We start from the raw sequence: 21,572 nt of genomic DNA, 5'->3' as shown, positions 1-21,572 counted from the left end.
GGTGGGTGGGCTAGGGCTATCCAGGCTACACCCTGTGGGGGCCAGGGGACCCACCCTCCTGAGCAGTGCCCCCCCACAAGGTTCCCCACACCCACAGTCCCCCCAGCAATTACCCCATACCTACCCATAGGCCAGCCAACCCACATCTGTCTCCACACACCCACCTGCCTTCCCCCACACCCCTTCTCACCCCATTCCTGCAAACACCACTTCCCCCCATCACACACCCATCATGTGTGAAGAAAACCAAAAGCACACATCAACACATATAGGTATTTAGAATTTATTTTATCATGATGATAGAGACACTGGTAGGCTTCCAAATTGCTTTAACATTGTAAATATACCAATAAACTATTACCCAACTGATTGCTGTCTCTCTGTCTGTCTGTCTGTCTGTCTGTCTCTAGATGTGTGTGTGTGTATGTGTGTGTAGAGTGTTTTTTTGTTTTAACTGGAAGAACATGGATTTTTGGGTATTTTTAAAAATGGATTTGGGATGCTGCTGCAGCAGTCCTGTTGGCACAAGGGGTAGTGTCCCCAGGTACCAATTGGTTGGGCCCCAGAAGCTCCTGAGAGTGAGTAGCCCTGAGCTGCTTACCAGGGCAGCTTTTTGTACAGATCAGGCCAGGACAGGGCAGCTTTTTATACTGCTGGGGACAGCACAGGTGCTGGCCCCGCTCCCCCTGGCTGCAGATCCGGGAGGAGCCAGGCAGGGTTATTTTCCTCTAAGTGGCACAATTTGCTCCACAATAAAGTGCATGTCTGAGCACATATGCTGAGGCAAAAAGCCCGGGCTCAAATTTGCACCGCTTCTATTTGAGCTGCTGCAAGCACACATGCTCGCATGTGTGGATGTGTCCTATGTGTACAGAGTTGAGGTTGTAGGGTAGCATCTCATGCCCTACCAGAATGACAAGTTCAGCAAAATTCAAACTAAAGGAAGCTAGGCAATGAAGAGTTAAGGTACTTCAGAACTGAATTCAAAGGCAGAGAGAATACGTGTCTATGAGGTCATTGTTCAAAGAGTTAAGGTTGCATAGGTGTTCATGTTAACTTTTCATTTCCTGTTTTTCAGAATGTTGTGGTTTAGCATTAAAGGATCATGGGACTGGAAGGGACCTCAGGAGTCCTCTGGTCCAGCCCCCTGCACAAATATAGGAATAGTATTTCTAAACCAGTGGTGCCCAAGTTTCCCAATCCGCAGGCCAGATGAGTGGCTCAGGGTCACTGTGTGTGCCCCATCCTGCGCATTTGGGTCCATCCCATGGGGTTTTCCACAAAGGTTTCTTCCCCTGCTGGAGCCTAGTGCAGGGGAAATACCATGACCACCAAGGTGGTTTTCCTACTGGCAGGGGAGAACAAAGAATGTGGCATGGAGCAGTACCCTGACCGAGGTAATACAATTAAAATGGCACTGTGTAGTGGAGAGTTGCACTTTTGTCTGCTTGTGGACAGGACTCCCTGCGAGAGTCTCATAGTTAGCCTCCCACTTGAACTCCCAGTGGGAGGATCTCTGGTACATGCCAACTTTATTGAAATGGGAAACTGTTCCCTAACTTCCTCCTATGGCCATACAGCTGAGGGCAAGCAAAACTCAGAGGATCCAAACCCCAAGCTTCCAGGCTTGGTCCTGCATGTAGGATGCCTGCCAAAGGATTTGGAAGTATCTGAAGCCCCAGGCGGGGTGGAGGATGCTGGCTGGTAGCAGGACCAAGTATGGTTCTTGAATGATTCACATGGATTTGGAATTGATTTAGAACATGAAAAATTTTCCTTAAAAAAAAAGGTGTAGGATTTGGCAGTAATGGTGTGGGGCATTACCATTGCCACTTCTCCCCTGCTGCTGAATTTCTGGACCATTATAGAGCCCTGTGGACCAGATGTCATGACTTCATGTGCCAGATCTGGCCTGTGGCCCAGGGGTTGAGGGACCCCTGTTCTAAATTATCCCTATCAAATACTTTTGCTTAATTTTAGATTCTGAAAGGTATGAGACACCACCTGGAAGTCATTAACTGGCTTCAGCCTGGTAAATTCAATGGCAATTTATATATATATTTTTTATTTTAAAATAATTTTTTTTATAGGAATCATGTAAATTTGCAGGTCAGGGCTACTGGACCATGTAAATTAAAAAACAACGATATGATTCCTCAGGGTAGCTCTCCTCTCCTGTAGACTTCGTTATAGTGGAACAAGGGTTGTAGGCATGTACTGAAATACCTGGTGTATGTATTGACTGATAGAATTGTTGCTAGGACCGAAATGGCAGACTCTTAATTCTGTAAAAGCACTGATACAGCTGTGGGCATCTGAGAAAAAAACTAATGTATGGCTCCTTCTCCAGATCTAATCTACCATCTCCTGTATCATATTGGTCCTTTCACTCTTTCCAGTCCTCTCTCTCCTCTTTCATGAAGTCACTGGCATTTTAGAAGCCATTTGTACGTTATAAAGCTGTTCCCTTGCTGTCTGGTACTTTATACATCTACGTGCAGGTGCAAGCCTACAGAGGGAGGGGAGAGTTGTACACTTCTTTGGTTATGTAGCCCAGGTCCTGCGTCCATACGATGTTTTCGATCCATCTGGGATCCTTGCTCTTACTTTAGTTAGGTCTCTGAAGTGGTGTCCTTAGCTCAGCTAATTGCCATAACCTTCTGGCGAGTGCCTTTTCCACTGCCTCCCTCTAGCTAGTTCTTCCACCACATACTGATATTCTGATATTTTCAGAGATTTAGGTTGGATTATCTTTTGGTTCCCCAGGGCAAAGGAGGCAGGGAGAGGGGCTTGGACAATGCTTGGAATGGGGGTGATGGCCTCCCTGGATTCCAACATAGGGCCTAGCCATATGAAAGTCTAACCAATTCTGACTCTTGAGGCATGGGGAGGGAAGGCTTTCCCCATACATATATGGTGTGGAGAGAGAAGGGCTTGAGGCAGTCTAGATTCCAGTTTATGGGGGGGAATGCAGACAACACAGGAAGGAGGTACCTCTAGATCCCATGTGTTTTACAGTATCTGTAGAGTTTAACTCTTTGAATAGTGTTTTCAGTATTGCTTCCTTAAAGGAATAGTGGGCACCATTGACTAGTTGGAGTAAATACTGACTGAAATCTTCTGTGAAACCGATTAGAGACATGGTTTGATTCCTTGTGGGTATAAAACCACTGTTGCAGTTTGCTTGTGTGCACATGTTGGGGGGCTTCTTTTTTTTGTTTTTGTGAAGGGACTTTCAAATGACCCCAGACTTAAATCACTAACTTCACCTGGCAATTGGAGAGTATGAACACATTACAGAACAGTAGTTGCACTGCAGTGACTGTCCTTGGGCCAGCTTTTACCCAGCGTTAAGCTTATCCTGCAGTAGGTTAACGCTCAGTGAAAAGGGCTAATTTACCACAGGTAACCTGCTCCTTTTTACATCTCCGTAATTTGTCCACAAACTGAGGAAACTTGTGTGTGAGTGATTGAAAAAGCAGTTAAACAGAAATAGGTTAAGTGCGTATTCATCTCAATGTGAGGTTCTCAGCTGAAAGAGAACAAACACTTCCTGGAGATGAATGCAGAAGTGCAGAATTCAGGCTGTATTCATCTCTCCAAGCTTCCTTCCCTTAATCCCAGGACTTGAGGGCCTCTGATACGTAAAGCAAACCCAGTCTTAGTTTTTTACCCAGTCTCAACACTGGTTGGCTCATGCTTCCATCATGCCTGTTTTCAGTTCTCCATCTGAAGAAGTAGGGCTTCCCCAGACTTTAGCTTACATGAGAGGCAGGGAGAGGATGCACCAGATCCCAGGTCCTATGGGTAGGTAGGCAGAGGTTCAGGCATGGGCAGAGATGCTGGACCATCCCTAACAGTCTTCATTGGAGGGGGCAAGGGACTTGTATACTGTGGGCAAACATGGGTCCCTTGAAGGGAGAGGGCTTAGATGCCCAGAGGGGAAGGGACATCCTTCCCCTGTCTACTTGTGGCTGTCTACTTGGATTTTAAGGCTTTTGACACAGTAGCACACCCAATTCTTACAAGTAAACTAAATAGCTGTGACATGGATTTCTTCACAGTCAGGTGCAGGAAAACTGACTTATGGGATGCACCCAGAGAGTGGTGGTGTATGGGTTGGTTTCTACCTGGGGAAATGTGGGCAGTGGTGTCCCCCAAGGCTCTGTCCTTGGACCAATCCTATTCAATATCTTCACCAGTGATTTGGGTGAGGGTGTAGAAAGCACTCTGTCCAAATTCGCAGATGACACCAAACTGTAGGGTATAGTAAACACACTAGAGGGTAGGGAGCAAATTCAGGCAGATTTGGATAGACTGGGGAAGTGGGCGGATCAGAATAGGATGCAGTTTAACAAAGATAAGTGCAAAATGCTGCACCTGAGGAGAAAGAATCACCAATACACCTACAGACTGGGAAGTACCATTCTAAGTAGCACAGCAGTGGAAAGGGATCTCAGAGTCGACACAAAAATGAGCATGTCGCCAGTGTGATGAGGTAATAAGTAATGCTAATTGCACTCTATCTTGCATTAGTAGGCACATCACGAGCAGGTCTAGGGAGGTGATAATTCCCCTCTGAGGCATTGGTGAGTACACAGCTGGAGTACTGTGTCCAGTTTTGGGCGCCACACTTCAAGAGGGATGTGGATAACCTGGAATGGGTTCAGAGGAGGGCTACTCATATGGTTGAGGGCCTGCAGGTAAGATCCTATGAGGACAGATGGAGGGTCCAGAATCTCTTCAGCCTCTGCAAGAGAAGGCTGAGAGATGATCTTGTGGCTGTCTACAAGCTCATCAAGGGGGTCAGCAGGGAATAAGGGATACTCTGTTTACCAGGTCACCCCTTGGGGTTACTAGAAACAATGGCCATACTCTGAAGGAGAGTAGATTTAGATTGGACATCAGGAAGAAATTCTTTATGGTGAAGGTTGCCAAAACATGGAATGGGCTTCTAGGGGAGGTGGTGCTTTCCCCTACCTTGGAGGTGTTCAAAAGGAGATTAGAGAAGTACCTGGCTGGGGTTACTTGACCCCAGTGCTCTTTCCTGCCCAGAGCAGGGGGTCGACTTGATGATCTAATAGGTCCCGTCTGACCCAAGAAATCTATGAAATGCCTCCCCTGGGGTCTTGGTGCACATGTGAGGAGCAGGGAGCAGTCTCAGAGGGCCACATCTTGGTGCAGGCATGGTGAACTGACAGGTCCACTGCCACCCATCCTCATTTATCCCTATTCCACTACTACCTAGATATCTATTCCCCCTGTTCTCAGTCCTCCCTCTTTTGTTTTGCATATTCTCTGGGCAAACATTTATATTTGTAATATGTCTGTCTTTCTGAAAATTGTTTGAGTACTTTTGGCGTCTTCTGCTGATTTAATTCATACTGTGGACATGTGGAGGGGAGGGGGAAAGAACGGAAGAACATGTGAGAGGATAATTGTACCAAAATACCTCCTTTACTTTTATAAAGATTTATGTCGGGAGACAGATTAGGAAGGACACGGTCAAATTGTATTTAAATGCTGCTTCCTGTCTCATTTTGCTACATAGCTCGTGAAAACTAGCAGGCCAGAAAGTCTTTTAGCTGCTTATTTTACTCATGCTCTGTGTGATCTATTTGTCTTGTCAGTCTTAGGTGCACACTTTTTCCTCCTTAAGGCATCTGGGGGCGCTACGCTACTAGATGGGGATAAGTAATTTTGAGTTATTTATTTATTTATTTATTTTTATAATTATTTATTTATAAGTCACTATTTTTTAGCACTTATAGAAAGCTAACTTTGAAACAGAATTTGTTTGTCAGTCTTAACTATGCCAGGGCTGTTGCTCCACTGTAAAGAAAGCACAAGTGCTTGTCCTTGAACCACCAATGAGTTTTATGCATTTGTTTGCAGCAGGTAATTTTACTTTCTGAGATGCCACAGGTGAAAAGATAGATGGAAGTCTTTTGAAGGTGCTGATTTTGGACTAAATTCATTACTACGTGGCTGTTACCAACAAGAATGGATACTTTCACCAGCCTCCTCCCTCCAACAAGTGGAAGTGGTAATCTTGCTGGTTCACAAGAAGAACTACAGAAGCTTTTAATTGATGAAAGAATGCGGTGTGAACATCATAAAACACATTATAAAACTCTGAAAGCAGAACATACACGGTACGTATTTTAAGTTGTTGCTTTCCTTAGTTTGAGCTAAGGCTAAGTGAAGAAGAGTTTTCTTTTCATCTGTTTAGTTGTTGATTTCTGAAAGTGAAATCTTTCTAGTTACATAGTAACAATTCAGAGGTCTCCTGAACTGTAGGTGAGATTTTCTGAATTTGTAAATACTGATCAACTTCAACATTTTACGATATTTGTTATGTCAAATATGAGGGGAGGAAGTGGAGCTGATACCTGGTAAATGTTTTTAGACTTGCTATTTTTTTTTACTTACGTATTTCTGTTACCTCTGTGATGGATATTTTTCAGTGTGATCAATTATTTCTTAGATTGTATATGAACATTCTTAGTATTTTTTAAATATATTTTGCAGGTTACAGGATGAGTATACAAAATCACAGAATGAGCTCAAGCGGTCATTGGTTGAAAAACAAACCAACAATGACAAATTTCAGTTTCTTCTTGCTGAACTCCGAGGAGAATTATTAGATAAAACAAGAGAACTAGAAGAACTGAGGATGCAGGTGAGACATGTTACCAGCAGAGAGAAATATTACTTTTAGTCTTGTTGTAGAAATCCATCTAGAACTGTATATAGCAAAGTCTTGTTGTAGAAATCCATCTAGAACTGTATATATCAGGGGTGGGCAACATATGGCCTGCAGGCCAGATTTGGCCCACCAGATGATTCTGTCCAGCCCATGGCTGCTTCTCTGAAGGAGAATTGTATTCAGACTGCAGCTGCCCTGGCTTTCAGTGCCTCTCCCTTCCCCTCCATGGGCTGGCCCACCCTGCCCCACTCCACTGAGTCTCCAATATATGCTCCAAGGCAGGGGGAGCTGAGCTCCTGGCCAGGCTTCTGTCTGGTGAGGTTGCCTGCATGCAGCTCCGTCTCTGTGGCGGTTTGTAGACCAAACAGTCCCTGGTGAGTCAAAGCTCAGGTAAGGTTCTCCCCACTGATAAGAGAAGTTGTGCAGGGGGAAGAGGGCCAGGAACTGCAGGCTATCTGTGCTCTGCTGAGCCAGGGCCTGGTAGGGACGTGAGTGCTGCTAACGTGGTGCTGTGCTGTGTTCCTGAGCACTGCTTCAGGCTGTGCCACATGGGCAGAGCTGGAGTGGCTGGCATGGGTCCTTCCCAACCCTAAGTCCCTGGCATGAGGTTGGGCCGGACAGAAGCTGCACCCACGTGGCCCAAAGCGGAGTGAGGTACTGGCCTGGCCTAGCCTGGCCATGTGCCAGGGACTCAGGTTTGGGAAGGGGATGCAGGGACAAGCAGAGGACAACATGGCACTGGTTTGGCTGGGCTTGGGTAACTGTGGCTCTCAGCTCCCTTCTCCCTGCACTCTGTCTCCTACCTCGAGTCCCTGGCATGCGGCTGTGCTGCTCTGTGTTCCCACACAGTGCCTCAGGCCATGTGAGTTCAGCTGGCATGGCTCCTGGGAGCAGGACAGGCAGGAAGGTGGGGGCTGGGGCCAGAGCTGAGATCTTGGGGCAGTGACAGTGTAGGGCCAGGGCCTAGGGCAGAGGTGTGATCTGCTCCCTGCATGTCTCTGTCTGCAGAACTGGTGCCCATCATTGGGACATGTGAGGAGCAGATCATGGCTCTGTCCCCATGCTGTCACAACCCGAAGATTCCAGCTCTGCCCACCCATCCTGCTCCCAGAGGCTGCTTCTTACTCGTATGTGGCCCCATCCCATCTGACCAAGTGAGTGGGTCCCAGGCTGGTCTCTATGGAGAGTCTGCCTGCTTGCTCTGTGTAGCACCCCCAGAAATGGGTACAGAGCAGACAGGGGCAGGTAGGATCAATGCCCACCCCTGCAGCCCCTGTAGCAGCTCACTAAAACTTGTAAAGTGGTCCTCCAGCCCAAATAGTTCTCACTCATGATGTACAGAATAGGTGACTTGAAGAATTTCAAGGATTATATAATGGCTAGATTTTTTTCACACATTGCAAAAGCTAATTATGTACATATACACAATGTTACAGGATTTTTCTCTGAAATCTTCTCAACTATTGGAGGGTTAATAAAGTTTTTACAAAATAGGAAACGCTTAAGAGCAAACTTTATTAATGGAACATATTAAAAAAAACCTCTATGTACAATTCTTTTGTTTTTAAATAAAGTATGTTTTGTTATCCAGCATTTGTTGTTTTCCAGTGTAAATCACCTGATGATACTTGAATTATTACAGTACCTTTTGTTTTTTCTTCATGTCAGGTGCTAACTCCTCAAAAGCTGGAGTTGTTAAAAGCACAAATACAACAAGAATTGGAAACTCCAATGAGAGATCGATTTAGGAAGCTAGATGAAGTAAGCAATGAGTATCTAATTCTGTTTTATTTGCGGGGGAGTTATTATTTACTGTTTCTTTTGGCATGGGGGTGGGGTTTAAATAAAAATGACTTTATTTGAGAAGGGGATGTGGATATTTTATAGCTAGTGTTGGTAAAATAAAACAAATTTCATGTGCTTAAACTTACCTTTGAGTGACTGTTCCACTTTCTAATTTAGGAAGTAGAAAAATACCGAACAGAATATAATAAACTGCGTTATGAACATACCTTTCTAAAATCAGAATTTGAACACCAGAAGGAAGAACATGTTCGTGTTTTAGAAGAGAAAAAAATAAAGTATGAGGCTGAGGTAGGTATAAAATATTAAAGTTGAATTAAGCCACCATAAAAATGAAACCACTTGAGCTTTTTATGAGGATTTTACCATTGTCGTATTATTTTTCATATATGACAGTTTTTGCAATCTCAAATTTTACCAGCTGGACTGATTGTTTTAAATCATTTGTTGTGTTCAATCCTTAATTAGCTCAGGAGAGAGCGATATTTAAATATAAAACCTTTAATAGAATTCTATTTATATTCATATAGTATGTTAGTAATAATATATTTAGGACAGGGTGTGTGGGTATGATGGAGTACAAGCTACTCAGGATCAGAGCCTGTTTCCTGCTTCTGATCACAGTTGTGTCTAATTAGGAGTGCCAGGATGACCTGAGCAGTAGCTTTAAAAGCCTGACCAGTGGGGGCCAGTAGACAAAGGAGTTTGGTATGGTGCAGCTGTCTTTTCTTGTCCTTTCTGAAATAGCAGGAGCAATGGAGGAGAAAAAGAAGATGGTTGCATGTAGAGACTGTGGGATGTCCTGGATTCTAGGCTGGTTCTGTGTGGAAGATACGTATGCATGACTGTCACAGGGTGGGATCCTTAAGGATGGCCGTGTTACCCCCAAGGCCCCTCGACCGTGCCAGTTCAGCCCTATGGGCACCCTCTATTCTCACCCGCCATGTCTTGTTGGAATAATTGATATAGGGAGGCTGCCTTTAAGCCTATCTGAGCATGGTCCTGATGGACTTCCCTGGGCCCCATTTCAAAATAGATGTCCCTGGACACCCGAGCCTTATGTGCTATATGCATGGCTCCAGCTGCCCCTTTACCACACCCCAAGCCTTGCAGATGGTACTGGCATTGTCTTGCCTAGGCCTTGTTATAATTTGACCCCTTGTCCTCACTCGGCTCTCTGCAGCCCTGTCTCTGCGCCCCTTGGCACTGGGGTCTGTGCACCCCAAATGCCATGTCCTCTCTGGCGCCAGGGTCCCCACTCTGTAGTGGGTCCCCAATGAGGCCTTCTCCTTCCCCTAATAGCCTCACCCAAACCACCAGTGTTATGAAGCAGCAAACAAAATATAAGCCCCTGGGCTATAACATAATAGAAGAGACAAGGGTGTGCTCTGCCCCTTTAAAAGCATAGAACTTCCTCCTTGGTACTAAGTATCTAGTAGGCAAGGGTACCTGAGGAGCTTATGGAGCCCCATTACCCCTGGGTGCAGCATGTTAAGCAGTTGCTGCATCACTGGGCACTTTCTCCCTGGAGCCTCCTTCCCCTCTGGCTGCTAGCAGGGAACTGACCTGCCTGGTCCTAGCTCTAGGGTTTATATGGTCCTAGGGCCCTGCCTCTTCCAGCCAGCTAACCAGGTGTGGCTGTCGCAGAGCACTTAGGCGCCCTGTTCCTTTAGAGAGGGGAAACTGCTAGGAAAGAGCCCTAGCAGTGAGTGAGGAGCCCCAGCTGCCGGTTGCCAGGGCAACCAAAGTTCACTGGTGACCCACACCTGCCAGCAGTTAGCTGTCTGGAAGGGGCAGGGCCTGGTTCACATTTAAACCCCAGGGCTGGGGCCAGGCTGGCAGTTCCCCGCTAGCAGCCAAGTGAGAAGGAGCTCTGCCGGAGCAAACAGAGGGGAGAAGCTCCTGATTGCTGTTATGTGGTGGAGAATTCCCTGGTAGGGATGGAATGATGTTTAGCTGGACAGCTTAGATTTTATGTTATAGCCTAGGGGCTTGTGTTTTGTGTTTGCTGTTTAGAACCCGAGGTTTGGGTGAGGCTATCAGGGGTTGGAGGAGGCCTCATGGGGAGCCACAGCCGTGTGGAGACCCCAGCCCCAGAGAAAGTGGCAACGAGAAGCCCCAGAGAGGGTGGCAGCGAGAAGCCCCAGAGAGGGGGGCAGCATTGACGAACGCCCAGTGAGGCGCCCAGCGAAGCAGGGCCATGGAGAGCCCAGGGAGGACAAGGGGGCCAGAGTATAGTAAGGCTCAGACTAACCGATGTGAGTACCATCTGTGAGGCTTGGGCTGTGGTGTAGGGGAGGAAAGGAGCTGCAGATAGCACCCCCTTTCATCAGGGCAGTAAAATGGGCAGCCTCCTGCTTAATTAACATCTTCTAATTAAGCTATTAACAACAAGGCATGGCAGGCAAGAAGGTGGGAGGTTGGTTCATAACAGGTGGGCGGGGTTACCAGTGGACAGACCCCAAAGGGACACACCTGTTACAGCAGCCAATTCCCTCAGCCAGTTGTCATGGCAACCTGCACCTGGGCTCTTATCTGGCTTTTTGTGTTCCCTCCCCGGGCAATCTCTGCTCTAAGAGGAGCAGGCACCTTAGTGCCCTCTGACAATGAAATTGTTTTTTCAGGAGAGCTGTCAAGCTTATTCAAGGAAGTGAAAGATCTTAAGACCAGAGGCAAGATGGAAAGGAGGGCAAGATGGAAAGCTCTCACTGGGTGCATCTACAGAAGCAATTAATGTGAAGTGATAAACTCCAGAGTACTTTGAGCCAGTGTACATTGCTTCTGGGTGTAGTATCTACATGTGCGCCTGGGACAGCAGCATTTTGAGCCAGGATGGAGCAGGCTCGGGGAAGTCAGCTCTGAGCTCAGGGTGGCAGGTTGGATGGCAGAGGGGCTGGGTGGGGCATGAGAGTGCCGAATATGCTGCCTGGGCTGACTGGACACAATTTATGCCTGCTTTCACTGTCTTCACACGTGTTTCATCACAGGTGATTGTTACTCTGCCTTAAGGTAGTATTGTCCCCAACAGTACTATCTTATGGCAGAGTTAATTTCCTGTGCCCTACTACTGACACACACGGAGATGGTGATGATCTACTGCTTAGCTAATTAGTCTACTCTTCAGTAAAGCGCATACGTGACATGCCCACTAAGACCAGGAGACACCAGGTCTGTTATTGGGTAATTCATTGCAAAGAAATGCTTATTTATCACCACAGCTGATTCAGAAAACAGAGTGAGGTGCTGACAGTCTGCCCAGTGGAAGATGTGGTTGTGGGGTTGAAAAGAATGCTGAAGTGAGTGGAACAGAATCTTCTGATAGTTGTTAAAGCAAGGACAAATGACAGCAAGATTCCCCCTTGTATAGGTTAAAGAAACCATGACAGGTGGGAAGAGATCCTCAATGTTCTGGGTATCATTGGTAACATTTTTCTCATCTGTAGAAATGATAATTTAAATCAACAAATGGCTCAAGGATTGTTGCTATGTGAGAGGTTTGTGGATGTTTGATTGTTGGGATATGTTAAAGAAAAAATTAGTTTTGAAAGATGGACTCCACCTAAATGCCTGGGTAAAATGGCCATCTCTCACTGAGGATGCTGTGATTGAAAAATGAGACTCACATAGTGTTTACACTTGGTTTTAATTCATAGAGTGATGCAGCAATTTTTACTTGCTTTACAGCTGTATTGTCAGTTGGCCATTTATAAGAAGCATGAGATTAAGTCTGCAGCCTTCTGCACTATTCTTTACACCAGAGCACAAAAGACAGGCACTGGGATAATGTACCTGTCTGCCTATTACATCACACCACCAGTTCTTGCTTGCATTCTTATTGGGGAGGGTTGACACAGGGGTTAGAATTCTGCCAGCCAGATGTCTATTCTTGAGTCCCTGTGTTTCCGCCCAGTTTCCCTTTGATCAAGCCTGTGTGTGTCTGTCTATACTTACCATATTTACCTGGATCCAAGATGACTTTGAATTTAAGATGGCTGGCCTCCCTAATAATTAGATTCTATACATGGAAAATTATAAATTTGTTAAAATGTTCCATGTCTAGAATTGAAAGATCATGTTACATTTGTCCCCCCCACACTTCTTTCCCCCACTGTTGTGTTGGGGGCAGGAGAGAAAATAAGGTGGAAAGCAGTTGTTGAGGGGCAGGCAGTGGGGAGGCAGATGGGGGGAGGGTGTGTCACAGGCCAGCTGGGCACTGTGAGTATATCAATTTAGTTGCAGACTGACTGAGCACTGCAACTTTATTAGCCACTGAGCTTTTGGTTTGGGATTGAGGAGGTGATGTTGGAAAGGAAAGAAATGACAAGTTTCACTTACAAAAAGGAAGGAATTTTACTTATGACAACAAAAGATATAGTTTTCATATATAATAGTTAATAAGGCTAAGCTAATAAACAGACAATATAACAATACACTAACAATAAAATTGATAGTGATAATAAAACAGATAAAGAAATTAACCAAGAGTTCCCACTTGGTTAGTAACTTATTGATAGTCTGTCGGTTAGAAGATGCACATCAAGTTGAATCAGCAAAGTCAGACGTCTCTGAACTGGGCTGCCTGAAGGAGAACCAGTGGAAGCCCCTCAGTCAGGATCTGGTTCTTGCTCTTACAGGGAGTAAGAGAGATCCGTGGGGGTATGGGACAGCAATGACCCTTCTGTTCCATCCTTCCCAAGGGTTACTATGATGTGTGTGTTCTTTTATATTCTAATTATACTAATTTTTTAGCTATGTAGCCATTCATAATATTGCTTTATAGCTGTTATCTTATGGAGTTAAAAGGTGTTAGAAATTATTATAAGGTACTGCCCAAGCTTGGGTTTATCCAATAAGCAAATTGCAACATAGCATCTTCAGGTTTGAAATTAACACTACCCCGACTAATCCAGCCCCTTCAGAACTCTCTGACTATGCTTTTTTGAGATGTTTTTTCTTGAAATGTACTGAATAAGCTAGGTAGTTGAATCCAGTTCTTATCATTATCAAGGCTAAATTCTGAGCGAGAAAGAAAGGTTAGCTAATTTCACAGCTATAGCTTTGTCTTTGAGGCCTAGTCAGTTCCGCAAACAGTTACAAGTTACATTTGCGGGTTACAAAAATACAAGCTTCATAGTAGACAAAAGTTCCAAATGCCTCCAGGAAGCACATATTTATTGCTTATTAATTTCTTTGGTTCTGGCTATCACAAGGGTGGGGGAAGCAAGCAGCCTGACTTCAGTGCCTTCCCTCGTGCCTTCCCGCTACCCATGTCTTGCTGAGCGGATTTGTGCCACCCTCTTCTGGCTGTTTTTTCATTTGATTCTAAGATGGGGCTTTGTTTTCCCCATGTTGAATTGAGGGAAAACCTTATCTTGGAATTGAGTTAATGTAGTAATTTTAATACGCTATTTGAATTAGCCAAACAACAGATGCCTGTCTTTCTAAGACCCAAGGAACCATATAGAACCAGTTCTGCAATCCTTTTAGGCACTAGATGGCGTTGATTAGATTTATGTCCTTGTGAAAGTGAACAGAGGGCTTATTATTATGCTCTGTTTTTGTGGGGGGGTGGAGGTGGGTGGGACACTTGCTGTTTTCTCTTCTTATTCTATGATCTTCTCTGGAAATGCTGCTTTTAGTTTTCTTATCATGGTTATAAAGTCTATAATCTATTATAGTACAAACTGCATTTGCTATATTTGGTTGTATTGACCACTACTTATGTGTTACATCCATGGTGGCTAACCTTTTTGGCAGGTGTGCCACAAGTTAAGCCCCCTCCCCTCTTGAGTGCCACTCTTATCCCAGTCCCCCAGAGGTGTACCTGATAGAGTTTGTGCTCTGGAGGCCAGACTGGAGACAGAAGGGCTCTGACCTCTGGCTGTGAGGAGGAGGCGTCACTGCCAAGAGCCGGGTTAACACTTCCCTGGCCCTACAACCACTGCATTTTTATATGGTGAGCAAGAATCTAAAGCCCTTAATTTGGCAATAGCAGCTGGTCACTAAAAACAAGTTTGGGGGGTCTTCTACTTTAATAATACTTATGTACCTTGGCATACACCAAGGCTGGTAACACAATAGATAGAGTGCACCTGTAGGTAGAAAGATGGGTATAGCAACAAGAGAGAAAATGCTGAGATTTGAGAAGAGTAGTCAGGCAATATAGATCAGGATAGGAGCATCTAGTCTGGTTAGAGCAGTGATTCCCAACTAGGATGCTGGAGCATCCTAGATCAGAGATTCCCAACCCCTGAGCCGTGGCCTGGTGCCGGACCAGAAATCCAGTAGTGACCAGCATACTGTGGACCAGCAGCCAACCTTTTTTTATACTGAGTATAAACAAGGGTTGGCTGCCAGTCCGTAGTATGGTGGTCACTTCCAGTTTGCAGTATGCTGGTCCGCAGTTTGCCGGTTCATGGTCACTTCCAGTCTGCTTTGCCAGTCCGCAATCTAAAAAGGTTGGAAACCACTGTCCTAGATCCTTTGAGGAGTGCTACAGGAAGTATAAGGAGATAAGTGAGGTGATAAGCAGATAAAGGCAAGCTCAAGGTTTAGGTGTGAGGACATAAGCAGATTTGGGCAGGCTCAAGCTTTCCCTGCCTAGCTGCTCTTAACCCTCACTTCCTGCCCACTCTGGAAAAAATGAAGTCCCATAGTAAATCAGTTTTTGAAATGGGTGTCACTCAATTTACAAAAGTTATGGAGGGGGTACCTCAAGAATGATGGATGCCTTGAATCTAAAAAATGTTGAGAATCACTGCACTAGGGTGTGAGATGTGGCCAGTAAGAAAAACTGAAATGATTATGTAAAAGTTCCAGGGGACTGAGCAGGAACTTGAATTAATAGTGCACTCTGTGGCCCTGGACAGATGTTAAAGTAAAGGCGCAATGGGATCTGATGTGGGATTGCAATAGTCACACTTCCTGCCATGCCACTCATGTTCTAAGGAAAATTTCAAAAGCTTTTGCTACTAGGGACCTACCAAGTTCACCGCAGAAGTGGGGTGTGTGGCATCTCCTTTAATCTTGCACGTTTCCCCACATGCTCCCACAGTGCTGATTGGTGGAAGGGCTGCGCTTGCAGTGTGCTCCTGATCAGTGGGGAGGCAAAAACTGTGGTTTTAAATATGGTGCCATTTTTGCCTCCCGACACTGATTGGCTGAGGAGCTCTGGCGTCCCCAGTGCTTGGTGCTGACCAGTGGAAAGGCTAACACTGTGCCATGTTTAAAATCATGGATTTCACTTGCCTGCTGATCAGGAGGGAGTGGTGAGGCCTGTCTGCCAATGAACAGGGGGGGTGGGAGGGGGCACATGGGAGAACATGAAAGATTAAAGGAGATGCTACACAGCCCACTTCCACCATGAATTTGGTGGGTCCCTAGCTATGGCCTTGAACTTGTGGTGTCTGAGTTATTAACTGTGTGCCTTAGCACCTGTGCTATCCCAGCCTCTATAGCTAAAGCTGCTTTAGAAACTGGGTGAATTATGTTATAGATAATAGTTGTCTCAATTCACAGGCTTTTGGGGAGGGATGGTGATTAACCTAGCTTTACATCCCAGAGCACTGAGAGCAAAGTCAGTCTCTGTAGCGGACCCAGGGACCTTCTTATTCAAACAATGGAAAAATTATCAGCTTTTACACACTAATTGTCTACTGTATGTACTGAATGATGCATATTATTATCCTTAATCGCTATTAGATAACAAGACTGGATAAAGATAAAGAAGAACTGCATAATCAGCTGCTTAGCGTTGACCCCACCAGAGACAGTAAGCGTGTGGAGGCACTTCTGAGGGAGAAGGCTCAACTACATCAAAAAGTAAAAAGTTTGGAAGCTGAAGTAGCAGAATTACAGGCAGAGAGAGAAAATTGTGGTGTGCAAGCAGAAAGTGTCCAAAGAATACAGGTGCGACAATTGGCTGAAATGCAGGCAACAGTGAGATCTCTGGAGGTGAGAGTCTTAATTGTCTCCCAATGAAATATGGTAAACTTTACATTTTTTGACACTGGGCCTGATCCAGCCTCTGTTGAGGTCAGTTCCAATGATTTCGATGGAAATAGATTCTGATCCTATATCTATATTACCAAATAGAACGGGCCACATCCAAACTGAGACCTTCTCAGTCCCTTTCCCTTCTTAATATCTCAGTTTAAATTCTTATTTGCAATCACTTAAGATGCATTTACTAGCATCAACTACAGTTACTTCATCTTATATTTAATATTGATAAAATGGTTGCCCCATACCCTTGGATACAATAAATATTTTGTCTTTTTAAAGTCTGAATCTTATAGCTGCCTTTCCCTTCATCTAATCAGTCCCTCTCCCTTGTTTTGCTATTGTTTTTTCTTTTTGCTTGCCTACCACCTGGTTGTCCTCTCTTCTGCCCATGTTGTTACAACTTCATAATTCCTTTCTCTTGCTCCCTTCAATGTATATTCCTACTGCAAGGTCCCAGTTAATTCTGGTCTCATATATGCTTCCCAGGTGTTTCTTTTCTGCTGGACATTCATTGCTGGCTCTAGGGCTTTAGTCCTTTGGTGGTTCCTGTGTTTCTCTGTTGGCAGTTGCAGTCTCTTTGGCTGCTATCCCTCCATATGTAGATACAGTTCAGTCAGGCTGGCTTTTTTCCTTTCTGTTCTTATAGGTGTTTGCGACCTTTCTCACCAGAAAAACTAGTCCTGTATAGTTACCACAATGCTATGGATCATTATGAAGTGGTCCAAACACTTCAGTCTGAAACACTGCTGTAGAATTTATTTTAAAACCCTGGAAGGCAGCCATTCTAAGTTTTCCGAATACTTCACTTTTTTCTATTTTAATCCAATGTAGTAAAAATATTAACTTTTTTAGAGAAGAGTAACTTAACTGAAGAAGTAAATGTCCTATATTTAGCAGCTTTTTGCAATTTTACTGGCATAACCTCTCTGTCACATAAAATGTAGAATACTGTAGGTATATTTCTCCTTTAAAACTTCAGCAGAGCCATGCTGTTGATGTTCTGGTGGGATATCTGTTTGCAAAATTTTTGAGCACTGTGGATACATGCAGCCATCCTTAGAGCCCACGGTTTTACTGGCTGAAGATATAAATATCTGCCTCCTAATTGCAGGGTTGTTGGTGTAGCTGTGTTGGGCTAAGGACATAAGCAGGCAGAGTTCTTTGGGTAGATGTGATCTCTTTAATTAGACCAACTAAATAGTTGGAAAACAGTTCTTTGCAAACTTTCGGTTACAAACACCCTATTTCGGGCATAGGGAGACTCTTCTGGAGTTGTGTGTTCTCTTTTCTACCTTGGAGAACACATAACACCAGCAGAGTCTCCCTATGCCTGACAAAGGGTGTTTGTACCCAAAAGCTTGCAAATGACTTTTTTCCAACTATTTACTTGGTCTAATAAAAGATATTGTATCTACCCAAAGAACCTTGCCTGCCTCCTAACTGAGTCTCAGTTTCTCTGACTTCTGAAGTGGGAGGGACATAATCTTGTATGGCGAACAACTGTTACTTTGAGTAAGCTACAAACAGTCCTTTGGACAGTATGTTCAATTTAAGATTAATTATTTTGCTGCTTAGTTAATACCATTGATGCCTGAAAACCTACTAAAAACTGGAGTTGTATTATTCTATGCACATTACATATCAAAAGACAGTCCCTTTCTAAAAAAGCGTCTTTTTTTATTTTTATTTTTTATTTCAGGCAGAAAAGCAGTCAGCTAAACTACAGACTGATCGTATTGAAAAAGAACTACAAATGAGTAATGAGCAGAACACACTCTTAACCAGCAAACTGCACAAAGCTGAACGAGAAATCAATGCCTTGACTACTAAAGTTGGTGTTCTAATCTTTTTTACTATATATTTTCACATCCAACTTTAAACTAGAAAGACGGTGTTATGATTTGCATTTATTATTAAGTATTTTTAATGTAAAACTGTTTTCTGCCTCTTGCGATTATGTTTCAACTGTGATATATATTGTTTAATTTCAGTTGGTAGGCTAGATGCAGTTGGTGATGCTACACAAAACCATTATGCCTAATTAGTTTCTCTAGAGAGTGAGATTGTCTTTCTTATTTCATTCTCCGCATCTTTAAATGATGTGTGATGCTTGAGAGGTATGTCTGTTACTACGCTAGGGTTTTCCAGTATTCATTAACATATACTTGTTCCATCATGCTCAAGTGACAAATATATGGTGATGAAATTTGAAAGCAAAAAGGAAATTGGATTCTTCTGATAAGGTTTCTGCTGGTAGTCTTCAAAATAATTTTTAGCTAAAAACAGTTTTCCTTGCCTTATGATCATTTTTTGTTGACTGAATTGATACATTTTTACATTTTATTTTTCCCCATGGAATTGCTCCAGAAACATAATTTAAGTCAAATAATATTTATGGAAGATTATTTTTTATTTGTATTTCAATAAATACAGCATCTAATCATATGTAAGCGACAAAAGCAACTTTCTCAGTTTCCTTTAGAACAATTTCCTTATTCATGTTGTGTAATCAGAGCAAATACAATATGCATCTTCAGTGGGAATTATTTATTAAATCTGTAAAATTAATTGAAAATTCACAAGTATTAAATTTAAAGTCTGCTGTTCTTAAGGCTTTGTTCTTTCTTTTTTAATAGAAAGGGTAAATCTGTGTAGCTTTTCACATGAAAGTAGTTGTAACTGCCTTCTCTTGACTAGGGGTTAGTTTTTTTTCCTTTGATTGAAATTTATCTCAATGTGTATGGTTACCCCTCCCAACTAAGAAAAATTTTCTTGGATTATTATTTTAATCTATATATATGAAAGGCTGGAAGGAATTCAAGTGGAGGAAATGTGTGGCAAATTTACAGCTTCTAGTTGTAAACTGAAATTGGTGTCCTTTACATACTGCGGTATTAACATAGATAGGCAAGGCAAGTGTTTTAAGTGAAGTATCTGTTCAGTAGCTGAGCGAAAAGGATTGAACAAGTCTGATGGAACTAGACACCTCTGCAGGCTGCGCTCACTGGCAAGTACATGGCCCACATGTTAATGGTTCTAATGGCAAAAAAAGGGAGTCAAAGATTCAACATTTATAGCATTTCTGATTGCTACACACCTGTGGCAGTTGAGCATTCTCCATGGACCATGTGGAAGGTTGGCGCTTGTAATGACTGAGATAAGCATTGGTTGTTTGAAGCTTGTTTTTGCTACATAAAGCACCATCTAGAGGTGACATTAAGGTTCCTTAGAGGAATTTCCTTTAAAGGGTTCATTGAGGTAAAACAGGAGCTTTGTGGATTAAATCCTTCTTTTTATCAAGGATAGATGTGGCAAGTCTTTCACGTTGTGAAGCAGATTCTGCAAGGTTGCTTCTCATCTGATGTCAAAAGGGATATTAGAAAGGGCTGGCAGCCAGGCCTAATTAGTTGTACGAGTGCCTTTTTATATATCTGGTTTCATTCAACTGAGTCTACTAATTTATTGTGAGGAGAGCTATACCACACTTGGGAAGCTATATTTTGCAACAAATGGCATAAGATGAGCCCCAAATGTCATGACACCTCTGTTGATTTCCCCAACCGGAACCCGCTATCTTGCTGACCGGGTTGCTTCAGGTCATTTTTTTCTTTTTTTCAATGAGGTCTTGCTAGGATATTCCTTGAAATGAATCCATAACTCCTAGGTACACAAGCCTTTCATTGTGATTCTGTCTGTCTGTCTCCATTCACAAGCATGTTTGTTGGCAGGGAGTGGGGGTATACGCACTGCCCCCATTGAAGAAAGACTTGGACAAAAGTTAATGGAGCACCACTTCTCTTCATTCCATCTTAAAGATAATGCCAATAGTTGTAATTGCATTTATTCAATGTACGCATTTCTGTCAGCAGAAAAAACCCCCCTAATAATGTTCTTAATCTGTGTGAGAGGTCATAGTTGTTCAGCAGGCCACACACCACTTCCTGAACCAGCTGGGGAATCCAAAGCTTCTAGATAAACATACTGAATTAGCATGCAGAATACCATCAGCACAGTTTGATTTTTTTTTAGCCATTCCAAACAGTAATATACTGCTTTTTGGAACTCATCCTCCAAAATAAATGACATATATTTGACATTACCTAACAGTTACTGTTATCAGGATAACATGTCTCCAGAATATACCTAGCATGAGAAAGGTGAACTATGGAACAGATTACAGGCTAGTTTTTTACAATCCCAGGAGTGCTTAAAGACAGGTCTTAGCACTTCCAGTACTTAGAACACAAAACCAAGTCAGTGTCAGCCTGAAACTAGGGGTGCACCAACAGAGATTTTTGGGGCTAATACCAGCAGCCAATTTTGAAGGAGACATATTGGCCGATACCGATCCGATTTCCGATACCAGCAAGCAGCTTGAAGAACTGCGTGCAGCTGGTAAGTTTGTTATGGTGGAAGGGAAGGGGGAAGGGCAGATCAAGGCCCCTGCAGTGAGGGAGGAGTGGGGCTGGGGCAGGGGCTAGGGCAAGCGCTGCCCAGCCAGGGCATGGGATGGAGCCGTGGCTCGTCTGGGGGGTGCGTGGAGGCATGGGCAGTTCCGGCCGCTGCATGCCATTCGTCCTGGAGCCACTTGTCCAGCAGCTTGTCCAGCGCTCACCTACTCATCTAGCGGCTCCTGCTGCTGCTCCCACAACTCGTTTAGGACAGCACTGGGGAGGGTGTGCCCCTGGATCTTTACGGGGCAGGGTGGGCTCTTTCCAGTGGAGGGTTGTGCTCGGGGGGGTGGCAACAGTGCTGGGAAGGGAATTCAGAGGGCCTACAGCGAATTTTGGGTTGGCTGCAGCTCCACCCCAAGTGCAGCCCCACCCCTCTGGAATAGCCCCCTTCCAGTGCCGCTGTTTCCCACCCCAAGTGCAGCCCCACCCCTCTGGAAACAGCCCACCCAGCGCAGATCTGGGGGCACATGCCCCTCCCTCCATGCCCTCTGAGATGAACTGCAGGAGCAGTGGTGGGAGCTGCTGGATGAGCAGCTCCCGGATGAGCGATGAGCGGCACACAGCAGCAGGAGCCACCCCCCATTCCCTACGCCCCTCAAACG

General features: G+C 44.3%; 1 protein-coding gene across 5 annotated transcripts in view; it reads left to right on the top strand.

The window, feature by feature from the left end:
* The first annotated feature begins 5,875 nt into the window (after nucleotides 1-5,875).
* The window catches only part of CEP83 (centrosomal protein 83), a 38,550-nt gene continuing 22,853 nt past the window's right edge, over nucleotides 5,876-21,572 (top strand). For 4 of the 5 annotated variants that reach the window (XR_002096845.1, XR_002096846.1, XR_002096847.1 and 1 more), the window contains exons 1-6: nucleotides 5,876-6,155; nucleotides 6,532-6,682; nucleotides 8,378-8,470; nucleotides 8,672-8,803; nucleotides 16,214-16,465; nucleotides 18,216-18,347. Coding sequence is in view for 2 of the 5 variants with exons in the window: in XM_019514872.1 (XP_019370417.1) it covers nucleotides 6,004-6,155; nucleotides 6,532-6,682; nucleotides 8,378-8,470; nucleotides 8,672-8,803; nucleotides 16,214-16,465; nucleotides 18,216-18,347 (912 nt within the window). In the remaining 3 variants the exon portion in view is untranslated. The remainder of the gene's footprint in view (nucleotides 6,156-6,531; nucleotides 6,683-8,377; nucleotides 8,471-8,671; nucleotides 8,804-16,213; nucleotides 16,466-18,215; nucleotides 18,348-21,572) is intronic. The other variant, XM_019514871.1, reaches the window with a different exon arrangement.

This window comes from Gavialis gangeticus, unplaced genomic scaffold, assembly GCF_001723915.1.
Source record: "Gavialis gangeticus isolate Ggan-Ray unplaced genomic scaffold, GavGan_comp1, whole genome shotgun sequence".
NCBI lineage: Eukaryota > Metazoa > Chordata > Crocodylia > Gavialidae > Gavialis > Gavialis gangeticus.
Note: the sequence above shows the minus strand (reverse complement) of the source record. Positions and strands in the feature narration are given on the sequence as shown.